We start from the raw sequence: 13,111 nt of genomic DNA on the forward strand, positions 1-13,111 counted from the left end.
ACCATGGCCTTAACGGGTACTGATTGAGCTAAAAAAACAACAACAACAACAAAGGAGGTTCAATCCACCTATATCAGAATATGAATATTGTGCTGTTACATTTATTTATAAGCAACAACTACGACAAATATCATGTGTTATATGCTGCTATTTTAAGAGAATAAAATAAATGTGCCTACTTTACTTTTTGATGAGAAATTCAACTTTTCGTTGGTATCATCATAAAGAGCTAACTTGATGAAAAATGGATCTAACCCCTTTTGCAAATGAGCTCTTCATATACATCTCCTCTGAATCTGTTATGAAACTTATTTTCCCCAATGTGCAGCGAAAAATTAACCAAGTTGATTTTATACTAAAAAAACGTTGTGACATTTGAAATGCAACCCATTTATTAAAACCACAACAGGGACTGTTGGTAGAATAATAATATTCAGATACTTTAGAGAGAGGAAGAAAGAAGAAGAGGAAGAGGGAAGAAGAAGAAGAAGAACTTCGAAGAAGAAGAGATGATGATGATGATGATGATGATGATGATGATGATGATGATGATGATGATGAAAAAGAAAAAAGAGGGAGAAAAGAGCATAATGAACAAAAAGTACAAAAAGGGAAAACATAGAATGCTTTTATGTTATGGTCAAAATACTGATAATGAAAAATACGCATTTTACCAGTAGGGCCTATACCTTTAAAAAAAAGATTCAACGAGGTAAACTGATTAAAGGGTCTTTATCAGGAACATATGTAATATGGATTCATGGAGAGCAGAAATGTAAATCAATACGTCAGGGGAGTCAAAGACAGACAATCCTTTAATCAATTTGAGTTTGGGTTAAATCCACGCGCCGTCATTGGTGGATTAAAACCAATTCGCGATGTCACAAAGGGCAACGATGACAGATGAACCTCTTCCAAGATCTATAGTGAAAGAACACTTGATTTGTGCAGGGAGGTGTGAGACACCTCCCTGATTTGTGCCGTGATCCTTCAGAAGGCAGGAGGAATAGTTGGGTGATGTTCATTATTCCGAAAATGAAATAAGGAATGGTTCGCAACTGATTACCCATGCATGTACCAGTAACTAGTTGACTGAACGTGTATACTTTTCTTGTTTTTGTATCGAACTTGGTGGAACTCTCATTGTGCTTTCTTAGATAGTTGCCTTATATAGGCCTATACTGTGAAACACTGACATTTCTGCAATCACTGAATTATATTTTAGGTACAAATCCTCCGTTAATTGATTTTCATTATTATCATGTGATATTTAATTTTGTTAATATGATAACTGTGTGATTTATATTTCGAATGATTGTATCATTATTTATGTTATTGCCCGATGCAGATGTATTAAATTGCGCAGTCCATCTATATGTGGCTGCAAATTATAGGCCCTATATTTTTGATAAACCATTACTATACACAACATTGAGACTGTCTAAAACACACTAATGGATCTTGTGTATGTGACCGTAAGGACAAAATTATATACAACTGTACTTTATTTATCAATCTATTAGACTCCCTATATAGCTATCTGTTACCTATTACTTTTTACAAGTATTGATAGATTCTGTCCATCTCTATGTTTATCTATCTGTATTTATCATCTATCTCTCTGTCTGTCTGTCTACGTGTATTTACGTCTAACTCTATTTATCTATCTATTTATTTACTTATTTATTTATCTATCTATTATATCTATCTCTCTATCTATATATCTACCTGTCTCTATATCTATCTATCTTTAACTATCTATCTTTTACTATCTATATGCCATTCTTTATCCGTCTGCCTATATTTTTTTCACATTTTATTTCTCAATTCCACAACAAAAGCACAATTTTCATCAAATATAATGCGTAAGATAATAAATACATACAAAAAACACTAATGTGCAAGTTTCAGTGAAACAAATTTAACAGCTTGCACAAGACAATATTCAAAAGCAAAACATCAAATAATCAAATCTTGAATATATTGATTAAAGACAAACTAAGAAATGATGAATGCGAATAGAGATCATAATCCACTCTTTCCTTCAACTTTCTTAAACTTAGTATCAAAGATATACAATAAGATTTCACAATACTAATATTTCTTATTTACAAATCTAATTTAAAGTGTCTATACAAAATCAATGGTTTATACGCATCCATTAATTGCATCTTCCCTCTTTGTTTCCACCAATTTGAAAATAAAAAATCTTGTATCTTACTTATGATTTCTTCCTCTATCATGCGATTGATCTATCTGTATATCTGTTTATCCGTGCAACCATCTGCAATTTTGTCTGTTTGTTTGCTTGCCTACATTTTCATTAAACAGAATATCTTTCAAAAATAGCTGGAAAACACTTTTTCCTGAATTGGATGTATGTGCTTCTCTCAATAAGGCAAACAACCTATGACATTTAAGCAGGCCTATGATCAAACAATCGGTGAATAGTCATAACGCTGCGATTTTTGCAACAAGGATCACTGCGTTATCATTGCTAGCAGATACATCATGTCAAGTAATAAGATCTTTTTTTTTGTAATTTAATTATCTTATTGACAACGAGTCTAGAGTAGAATTAAAGGCGAATGAAAAGATGAGTATTAGTGTAGACCATATTGTAGTAATACATAGTAATCACTTTAATCGTATGGTGATGGGACATTTGCTCCTGCCCTACAACATGCTCCGATCTTATTTTCTCCACTGAGGACTGAGGACTGAGGACTTAGGGTGAAGGTTAGGGATGTCAATCCGGATGTGATAGGGTTTCAGGTTTAGTTTGATGTGAGGATTAGGGTTATGTTTGGGGGTATAGGTTTTATATGTTTGGCTTTATAGCGTGCAGCTTTCATAATGTAACAATCGTCACAGATGAGGAGCAAATGTCATGACCCTAAAGGCGTGTAGCATCACACTTGAAAAGTCTCTTGGTAGACAAAATATTATCGCCTTCCCGCGGGCATGACTATACGGCCACGGGGGCTGGGGGCTGGGGCTCCCCCCCCCCCTTTTTTTTTTACAAGATATAGGAATATATATAAAAAAAAAAAACAACAAGAACATGGTCTTTGCCGATTGCGACGCTGAAGACCTTTTTTATAGTAATGTACAAGAACACACTAATCCGAGTGAGGACAATCAAAATGTGAAAGGCCCTTGAAATTGAATTCATCACGGAACTTTTATACATGTTCCGTACGTGTTGCTCCGAGACTAATCTGTCTGTATTGCATAATACGAAGGCCAGTTACATGATACTTAGACCTTTCCATCTGCCTGGCTGACGTTATTAGAAGACGTTTCAGCTGAGAAAATCGGCTTGTAGCCTGTTATGCAGAGAATCATCATGTCAGCAGAAAACCAAGTTGCTAAAGCAGTGAAATCAGTGCTGGAACGGGTGCAAAATGCTTGCAAACAACGTCCATCCGTACGTACCAAATTATAACAGTCCCATGTATTCTAATCCATGTTTGAACTGTCGGTAGTCGTCATCATCATGTAATCTAACGTTAGACTAAAGTCTAAAGTAAACCTTAGACTCAATTTGTAGTTTTAGATGTACCTTTACAGATCTTGCGTGGAGTCTCCTGTTCAGATGTTGTTTTGATTGGATGTTGTTGTTTTCTCTATCCAATATTCGGCCAGATAGAAAAAAAAATATCGTTTAAAGTGCTTTTCCCTTAAAAAAATAGGCAAAAAAAAAAATAAACTTAAAATTTTACTTAGCTTAGAATCTATTAATTTAGATAAAACTTTATCGTTTAATATTTTGAGTGTTTTCTGCTCGATAGACTTTGTAGAGTCTAATTTATCACTTACAAGGCAAGGATCTAGTCTAGATATCTCTTTGACTCTTGTGAATTGTCATACATGATACACTGTCACTGACTTCTTAGTTCTGTATGCCAGAGATATCTGAATGAAAATGATGAATAAATTAAATAGAGGTAGACTCTAATGAATGCATGATTAACATTGGAAATGGCATTTCTGCCATTTGACAGGTGCGATCATGAATCAGAGACTTCTGTTTGTCTTTTAGCTGTACCAGATACCATGTACCACACAAATAATAAGTGCCACGTAAAAATCCAGCACCAAAGTTCAACCTCTTGCCAAAATTTGACCAGAACTATGTGCAAAAGCATATAGTTTTAGAGTAGGAAGCGGTCAAATTCTGACGGTGTTACGGTCGAATTAAGGGTGACTTGCTTAACCACACCTTTTCATTGTGTAATTGCTGATTGTGAAACTTGAAAAAGTTTTAAGTGTAAAGTTTAGTTTATGTGGATTACAGGCCAACTGTGAGAATTCTGCATTGAATAGAGTGAAGTAAAGAGAATGTGCAAGAATTATTGAGACATTAAAACATCATATCGTACATCCATATTAGAGCCTGTAAGGTTGAAGTTCTGTCTTTTAGAGCTGAGTATTGGTGTTGGTGTAACCATACACAGCCCTGTCTTCTTCTTCTTCTTCTTCCGATGAGTACATCCCTCTGATAAGAGTATTGTCGTACTTGGCAGGCAAAAGCGCAGTCACGGAAACACGCAAAATAAGAGTGCATTTTGGGTGCAATTTGGGACAAACAAAAATAAATGACTAAGCTACCGTGCGAGTAAAAATAACTCCCTTTGGCTGTCTTAACAGAGGGTGAGTGGTGTCAGGCGGCTCCGGAATAACTCGAGAGACGGAGCAGCAACCACTGTTGGAGGTAGGGCGTTCCACATGCGGACAACACTTGGGAAGAAGCTGTGTTGGAAAATGATGATTCTACAGTGTTGCTGTCTAAACTGTTGATCATGGCCTCTAGTTGCATGTAGGTCTGGAGTGGGGTACAGGAATGGAGGCCCAGAGGGGATGGCAACAAGACCATTAACGATCCTGTACAGCATGGTGACTTTGCTGTGTGCACGTCGCTCCTGCAGGGTCTGCCATTGAAGGCTTTGTAGCATCCGGGCGACACTACTTTTGTATCTGTAGTCTGCCTTTACGAATCTAGCCGCACATCGTTGGACCATTTCGATCTGGGAGATGAGGTCCTTAGTGTGAGGATCCCACACCGTGGAGGAATATTCCAGAATGGGATGTACGTAGGTCTTATATGCCAGTTCCTTAATGTTGGCAGGGCATCGCCTCAAATTGCGTCGAAGAAAGCCGAGTGTGCTATTGCTTTTCTTACATGTGGATTGGATATGTGGCTTCCAGCTAAGACTTTGATGAAGGGTAACACCAAGGTACTTAGCCTCATCGACAGTCCGGAGTGCTGTCCCATGGATGGAGTACGGGGATGTTCCAATGATGTTCTTCCTCTTGTTAGATATCCTCAATACTTCGCATTTGTCGGCATTGAAGGACATGAGCCAAGTCTTCTCCCATTCCTGGACACTGGAGAGATCCCTGTGTAATGCATCTACATCCTCATGGGTTTTGATGGATCGATAAAGGAGGGCATCATCTGCATAGAGGCGTGTAGATGAGGAAACGCACTCAGGAAGATCGTTAGTGAAGACCAGGAACAGGAGGGGTCCAAGAACTGTTCCCTGAGGTGCTCCCGATGTCACACTTGTGGTACTCTCTTTCCCCTCAAGTATGACCTTCTGAGTCCGTCCTTGGAGGAAGTCACGAATCCATGACAGCAGGTGACCTCTGACTCCATAGTAGCTCAGTTTGAGGAGAAGACGCTCGTGTGGTACTTTGTCGAAAGCTTTGGCGAGATCGAGGAGGATGGCATCAATCTGTTGTTTATCATTAAGGCCTGTGGCAAGGTCGTGTACAGTCACAGGTAGTTGCGACTCGCATGATCGCTGTCGCTGTACACAAGTATGCCATGCTTTGCACGGCATCTGATCGGAGTCGTGTTGATGATGTGCAGTATGTACATGTCACATTCAACCATCATTTTCGTTCAGATGTCTTTAGCATACAGAAGTATACCTCCCCCCAACCCTCCCCCCCCCCCCCCCCCCCCCCGGCCCCCATCGCTAAAGTCACCTTTGTAATTGATTATATTCCAACCTTAAACTTATCATGTTATGTAGATTATAACACCTACATATAAAATGCAATTCATACCTTCTACTTTGATATGAACAGCTTTGAAATGTTTTGTGCCTTCATCTGCAGGACTTAATGGCAGTTGAACCAAGACTTGTGGCTGTCAGCAAGACGAAACCTGTGTCAATGATAATTGAGGCTTATCAGTCTGGACAGCGTAACTTTGGAGAAAATTATGTGAGTTGTTATCTTCACCCACCCTGTTTTCACTAGCATCCCTTGCCTCATTTGTATTGATGTGATTCAGACCAAACTTGATGAAAATGTATGAAACATATTGACATTTTATTATTTTTCTCTCTGTATGTAAGATTTAATCTGTTGTCGCTTTTTTTTTCGTTGACTTTTGTTGCAGTGTTATTTATAATACCGATAGTTCACTAGACCGCTGAGTGGCAATTCACTTTATGACATGAGAATGCAACCATTCAAAATTTTGATTTAATTTCAGCAGTCATTTCATTCTAAAATGAGATATTTATTGACTTCTTTCTCATGTGTTTGTAAAGGAAGTCTGAATTTTGAGCCACAGGTGATATTTCAAAAGTGAAGACAGCTACTGATAATAATATTTGATAAGTCAGATGCAATATCTTTCTGGATATGTCTAGGTGTGCTCCAAAGTCATAATTGTGGTCAGCACAATGAAATTTTACTTGAGGCTTCAGTATGCTGAAATGCACCCACCAAGGAGTATTATAAATTTAGCATTATTTTTTCAAGGGAGTTAGTTTGTTTTGAACCCACTTTTCAACAGATTATTAATCTTGATCACAGTAGCTGTAAGTCATTATCAGACTAGTCTCGTGAAGCTCTTTCAATGAAGAAAATAAATTGACTGTTATGCTATGACCCCATCCCACCCCCACAATCTTACATTCACTGCTAGGTGCAAGAACTGGTTGACAAGGCCAATGATGTCACCATAAGGGAGCAATGTGAGGACATCCGATGGCACTTTATAGGTCATCTTCAGAGCAACAAGGTCAAAAAAGTTTTGAGTGAGTGTATTCAGATATTTCTATCATGTTGAATTTATAAGCAATAACTATATTGTTTATATAGTCTAGCTGCAATACTCTGTAAACAATGCAAGTTTTTATCAAAAGAAAATGATGTTATCTCTTTTTTTTTCAGGATTGGGAGCAGGATGTCATATGTCATGTCCATATTTTTACACACTGTTTTATATCTCCATGTCTAGCATGTTTATGTGTTTAAACATATAAAGCAATCTATCACATTTTCTAGCCATGGTATAGCTCAAGATATTTTCCAATTCAGTGACTCTGAAAATGAAGCAATGAGGTCTGTAATACCAATGATTTTTGCAGTTTTTATATAAAGGTTCAGATATGTATGCAATCAAGCAAGATGACTGGTTTCATTTCTTAATACTTCAATCTCATCCAGGTGCACCCAATCTCCACATGGTAGAGACAGTACACTCCAAAAAGCTTGCCACAGAGCTAGAGAAACACTGGAGCAAGGAGACGGACAGGGGTCGACTCAAGGTCTTTGTCCAGATCAACACAAGTGGAGAGGAGAGTAAGTAATATTACCATTTATTACAAGCCTGTAACTAGGGCCTGTAATTTGCCAGCAGCAGAAAAAAAGAAAAGAAATCAATAGAAAACAAATGAGTTGCAGAACCCCCCATTTGAAAGGGGGCTTGTAGTGGCACCAGAAAATTGCGCTGAATCCTTTTTTTTTCCTTTCGCTTGTCAGCTGATGAAACCGGAAATGGCATGAGAAACAAAAAAAAAAATCACATGGGGGAGCCTTTCTTTTTTTCTTTTTCTTTTTTTTTTGCTTGTCAGCTGACTAAACCCGGAAGTGGTCCACTTTTTCTCATTCTGAACCACCCCCCCCCCCCAATAAAAATCCTAGTTACGGGCCTCTGTTATCTCATCAGTGATAGAGAGCATGATCACTGTTTTCATCATTTGACCCTTCATCAGTATCAGTAAACACATTCATCATTGGTATCATCACTGTCATTGTCTTTCATTGTCCAGTGTGACCATATAATGGGGTGGTCTAAATAGATATGAAGATATGTAACTTAATGTAGGTGTTGAACTTTTTCATTTCGTTTTGATTAACATGAATTGTCTCCATTAGAATGAGTCATAGAGTTTGACACAATCTTTAATGGTGTTATACCAAGGTTCAACATTTTTTAGCATTGTAAAGTGGGAATTTTTTAAAAAGAAAATTAAGATGTTCTGTTCAAATTCCAGATTAAAAATTGGGGAAATACAGTAAGAAGTCAAAAGATTCCTCAAAAACTAATCAGCTTCTCCAAAACAATGCATTACCTCACATCTAATTCTTTCATGACAGAGCTTGTGAAGACCTGTCTTCACAATATTCATAGATATAAACAGAATCATACTGTATTGATACCTCACTTGAAAAGTAAAAGTTTTCAATTAGAAATCATCGTTTGTCATGTACAGACAAGTTAGCATTTGTATCTGAACATATCCATGAATCACAATACAATCAATGTATGGATAAAGAGTATTGCATGAACGTTTGTCTCCAGTTTTTGTTCATGATACATGTATTTCAGTGTGAATATTAGAATAGTGTGTACATTTGAGTTACATAATGTCCTGAGGAGCACAGAAAACATGCCATGTGCAAGGTAGAGATGAAAGGACAAATGCTACTCAGTTGCCTCCGTTCCCACAGATAAGAGTGGCATTCCACCAGAGGAGTGTACAGAGACGGTTACTCACGTCATAGACTCCTGCCCCAGTCTGGAGTTTGCTGGTCTCATGACAATCGGCGCCTTTGACCACGACCTAGAGAAAGGTCCTAACCCGGACTTCCAGGTAACTTTCCCTTCTGGGCTTCTTAGCATCTTTGCTTCTCACTGTCACTCTTGCCTCAATGGTGTGTCTTGTTTCTGATTGCCCATTTATGAATGTGATGATTTGTCATGCTTTGCATTAACATGATATTTTTAAGTACTCGTGTAGAAATTGAATCTTGTGATTTTAAAAAAAAAAGTGATTTATCTCATTAAAGGTATTTTTGATGACAAGACATCCTTTCAGAGACAGAGAAAAAAAAAAAAAACTTAATCCAGATAAATATGGAAAAGAAGAAGTAAGTAATTTCCTTGCAGGACTGAATACTGTCATTTGCAAATGTAATGAGAGACATACAAGTTGATTTCTTAAATGATGTACTGGAAGTCACTGCTCTCATATGCAAAAACATTGCTGTAGAGTCAATGGCATATTGAAGGAGAACATTACCATTATTTTTTTATGTGTAACATGAAGTAATTTAGAAGTCTTAACATGTTTTGAAATAAGGAGATTGCTGGTTTTCATGAAGAATATTACTATGTTGTCTTGAATTGATTTACTGTGTTGGAATGCTTTATTTCCTGCACGTTAGACAGCCCTTTCACTTCAAAATTCTTAGAGCTAATGATGTGTATACACTGTATTGCTTTTCTCTTTCTTCTTTGTTTTGCAAATGTGTATGGGTATGATTGCATGTATGTTAGGAAGTACACCTGTATATGAAATGGAGTTTAATTGGTTGAATATTAATGTCTTCACAGTGTCTGATAAAGTGCAAGGAGGATGTATGCAAGTTATTAAACATGGACCAAGACAAGGTGGAGCTAAGCATGGGAATGTCACATGACTTTGAACATGCGGTAAGTCTGACGACAGTCTCGCTAGACTTCCTCCTACAGGTGTTCAGTGTTTGTTGGAGTTCATGTGAGACGGCAACAGTCACGACTGATTTTGTAGATAATTGTTAGCATGGACATTCTACATACAAAACACCAGACTATATGTACTTGACATCTGAGAAGATATAAAATGAAGAAAAAAATGATGATATGGAAAGGAATGTGAGGAAGATAAAGAAAAAGAAGAAGAAGAAGAAGAAGAAGAAGAGGAAGAAGATAAGAAGAAGAAAAGAAAGGAGCCATACAGTTGTTAATAAACTATGTAGATTATTATTCATCTAGTCGAAGTGTAACCTCTAAAATTCTTATAAATCAAAAAATTGAATTGGAAACTTATAATGTACGATGTTTCGCCAACTAACAATAAGCTTCTTCTGGCGTCCTTCCAGTGGAAGAATGGTCCTTATATGTGTGAAGTCACACTGAAAGCACATCAGTGCGTGAAATTCCTGCACTGAATTTTGATTTTGTTGTAACAAGAATCGCATTATAACCATGTTCATTATAACGGGAGTGCATGGTACCATACAATGTAGCTCAAAAGCTGTAGATGTGTTCAGATGTGTTTTGTTAGCTGTCTTTCTCATTCTCTTTCTTCTTGTTTCCCAGATATCTGTTGGCAGCACCAATGTGAGAGTTGGAAGCACAATCTTTGGAGCAAGGGCAGAACCCAGGAGAAGGCATGATGTCAATACCAACAAATGATTAGTGTGTGAAGGAATGAAATATAGAATGATTTTTCTCTTTGTTTTTAACATTTCTCCCTCAAAGTGTGTCTGATGTGAATGTCTATTAAAAAAATATACTTAGTACACACTGAACTCAGGTCACTGTTGTATTGAATGTGAATGTAAATGTTTGTTCCTTGTAGTCTGGTCATCGTGTGCTTTGACTGGTCATGAGGCTATGTTTTTAAAACAGTTTTTTATTACGACTATAGATTACAATAATTGCAGCGACATCTGCCATCAGCAGGCATTACTGTGGCGACAGGCGACCTGATTATGACCTTTTCTCAGAGTCTGAAGATTGTCAGCAAGGCTGATCACGTCAATTAAAGAAGTGAGATTGAGGTATTTTTAATGAGTGAGGTGTTTTGAAGGGAAGTGGTGATAGGAGGGAGAGGGGGAGAGTCCAAGTGCGGGTTCAGGGAGTTTCTGCAATCGGGTATATTACTGTAAAAGTGGATATTTTCGCGTAATTAATTTTTCGCGCTCGGCCGGGTAAGAAGAGTTTCACATGCGTTTTAATTCCGCTGGAATGAAGACATCAACCACTAGAATGTATGCCAAGCAAAGATATTTGCGTGTTCTTATTTTCGCGCTTGTTTCCGGTCGCGCGGCATGTGCAAAAAATTTCCACTTTTACAGTACTTTCAGTGAGTACTTTTGCGTCCACCTGGAGACTCACTCCTGGGATTTTATTTATTGGTCAGGAATTGTAAAACAAACTGTATTTAAAGTCTATTCCTTCTAGGGCTTCTCGGATTGTTATTACAAAAAAAGTAAGGCTCAGGTATTGGTATTTATCATACTAGATATTTTCTGTGTGTCTTGTTTTCCTCTTGAAATGTTTGATTTTCTGAGAGGACCATAAGAGCATAGGATTTTTTTTTCTTTTTGACTTACTAGAGTCTTGTGCTCAATGCATAAGCTGTGGAAGTCCTGTGTCAGGTAATTGTGTGATAAAGTCAGTACCTAGATTCATATAGTCCAAGCAATATGGTTTGGATAACTTCAAAACAAACCAACCACATATTGGAATGAAGATAATTCACACAGGTCAGAACCTTTCTTATTTGGAAGGTCCTTAAAGGGAGATACACAGATTTGGAGGAATTACATGTAATAATTATGCTTTCGTGAAGCACATGGGTTACGTGCCATGCCGAGCTTGAATTATGTGTATCTTTGTGTTTACGTAAGATGTGTCTCCACCTACACATTTTACAGGTGCTTTGAAATAGTAGTGTTAAAGGACAAGTCCACCTTCGTATACAAAAAGATTGAGAGAATGCAGCAATATTAGTAGAACACATCAGTCAAAGTTTGAGGAAAATTGGACAATCCGTTCAAAAGTTAGGAATATTTTAAGTATCTGTGCAGTCACTGCTGGAAGAGAAGACTACTACAGTATATGATGTCACATGCGTACAACTATCTAAGGAAAATAAAAAGAGAATTTCACAAAACTTTACTTTTTGAATAAAGTGCACATTTCTTCGACTTGCTACTGACGTATGTTAAGGGTAATATTATTCCCCCTGCCTTCTGAAAGAGAGAATTTGAGTGTTCTTTTGTTACGGGAGAAAAATGGAAATATGTTGAATTTTCTTTATTCTTTCTTTATATCGTTGTACTCATGTGACATCACAAGCTATAGTAGTCTTTTCATCCAGCCGTGACTGAGCAGAAAGTTAAAAAATTCATAACTTTTTAACGGATTGTCCGATTTTGCTCAAACTCTCACTGTTGTGTTCTACTAATATTGCTAAGCAATGAAGACTTTTTAACATTGCCATTTTCATTTTTATCACAAGATGTTCGCTAGATTCATCAGAAAGCAGTCATTGCAAGAGAGAGAGAGAGAGAGAGAGAAAGAGGGTAAGGGACAGAAAGAGTGTACATGGTTGAGAGGGAACCTGCTTGCTTGATGAAGCCTGAAATAATGATGTGAAAAAATTGCTTCACAGAATTAAATCAGTAACCTTCAGGTGTGCTTTTTTGCATAAAACTTGGATCTTCTTGCCTTCTGTGATAGAAGCCCATGTTTGGAAAGCAAGACAGGGTGTCTGAAAACAAAAAACAAAGCCAACTGTAGTTTAATATGTCCTGGGCCCGGTTTCATAAAGCTGTTCGTAAAGTTACGCATGGAATATGAAGTGCCAATATGTGTGCCCATTTTTTTTTCTTATATTTCAACAAAGTACTACAGTATGTCAATACACTGTATTTCATCTATTTTGTAGCAAAAATACACTTTAAACTAATGTTGTGTATTAACATGTAGAATAATCATTATCATCTGCAAATCTTAACTTTTTATAGCTATTGAAATTAACAATGATTAGGAAATCCACTTGGCTCGCCATATTTAAGTCATTCTTAAAGTCGTGTGTAACTTTACAAACAGCTCTATGAAACAGGGCCCCAGAGTGGTAAACATTACATGTGTCATAGGATCATGGTGGCCTGTCTGGGGTAAAAATTTTCACGGAGGGCCATTCATGTTTTGTGAACTTAGTACTGTGAAACATACACACACATGCATTCACGCATCCTTGAAATGCATACTGTGCACATAATCAGTGATCTGTCTACATCAATG

The 13,111-nt window shown here is 37.3% G+C and overlaps 1 protein-coding gene across 1 annotated transcript; it reads left to right on the forward strand.

Moving 5' to 3' along the window:
• Positions 1-3,266: 3,266 nt before the first annotated feature.
• LOC139708688 (pyridoxal phosphate homeostasis protein-like) lies at positions 3,267-10,489 on the forward strand. The gene is made up of 7 exons (XM_071620622.1): positions 3,267-3,430; positions 6,130-6,237; positions 6,950-7,061; positions 7,474-7,608; positions 8,761-8,903; positions 9,647-9,745; positions 10,394-10,489. The coding sequence occupies exons 1-7, from the start codon at positions 3,335-3,337 to the stop codon at positions 10,487-10,489; spliced, it is 789 nt and encodes a 262-aa protein (XP_071476723.1). The 5' UTR covers positions 3,267-3,334.
• Positions 10,490-13,111: the final 2,622 nt, after the last annotated feature.

This window comes from Diadema antillarum, unplaced genomic scaffold, assembly GCF_040938485.1.
Source record: "Diadema antillarum isolate AM-2024a unplaced genomic scaffold, OU_Dant_1.0 seq00001366_RagTag, whole genome shotgun sequence".
In the NCBI taxonomy this organism is placed as follows: domain Eukaryota; kingdom Metazoa; phylum Echinodermata; class Echinoidea; order Diadematoida; family Diadematidae; genus Diadema; species Diadema antillarum.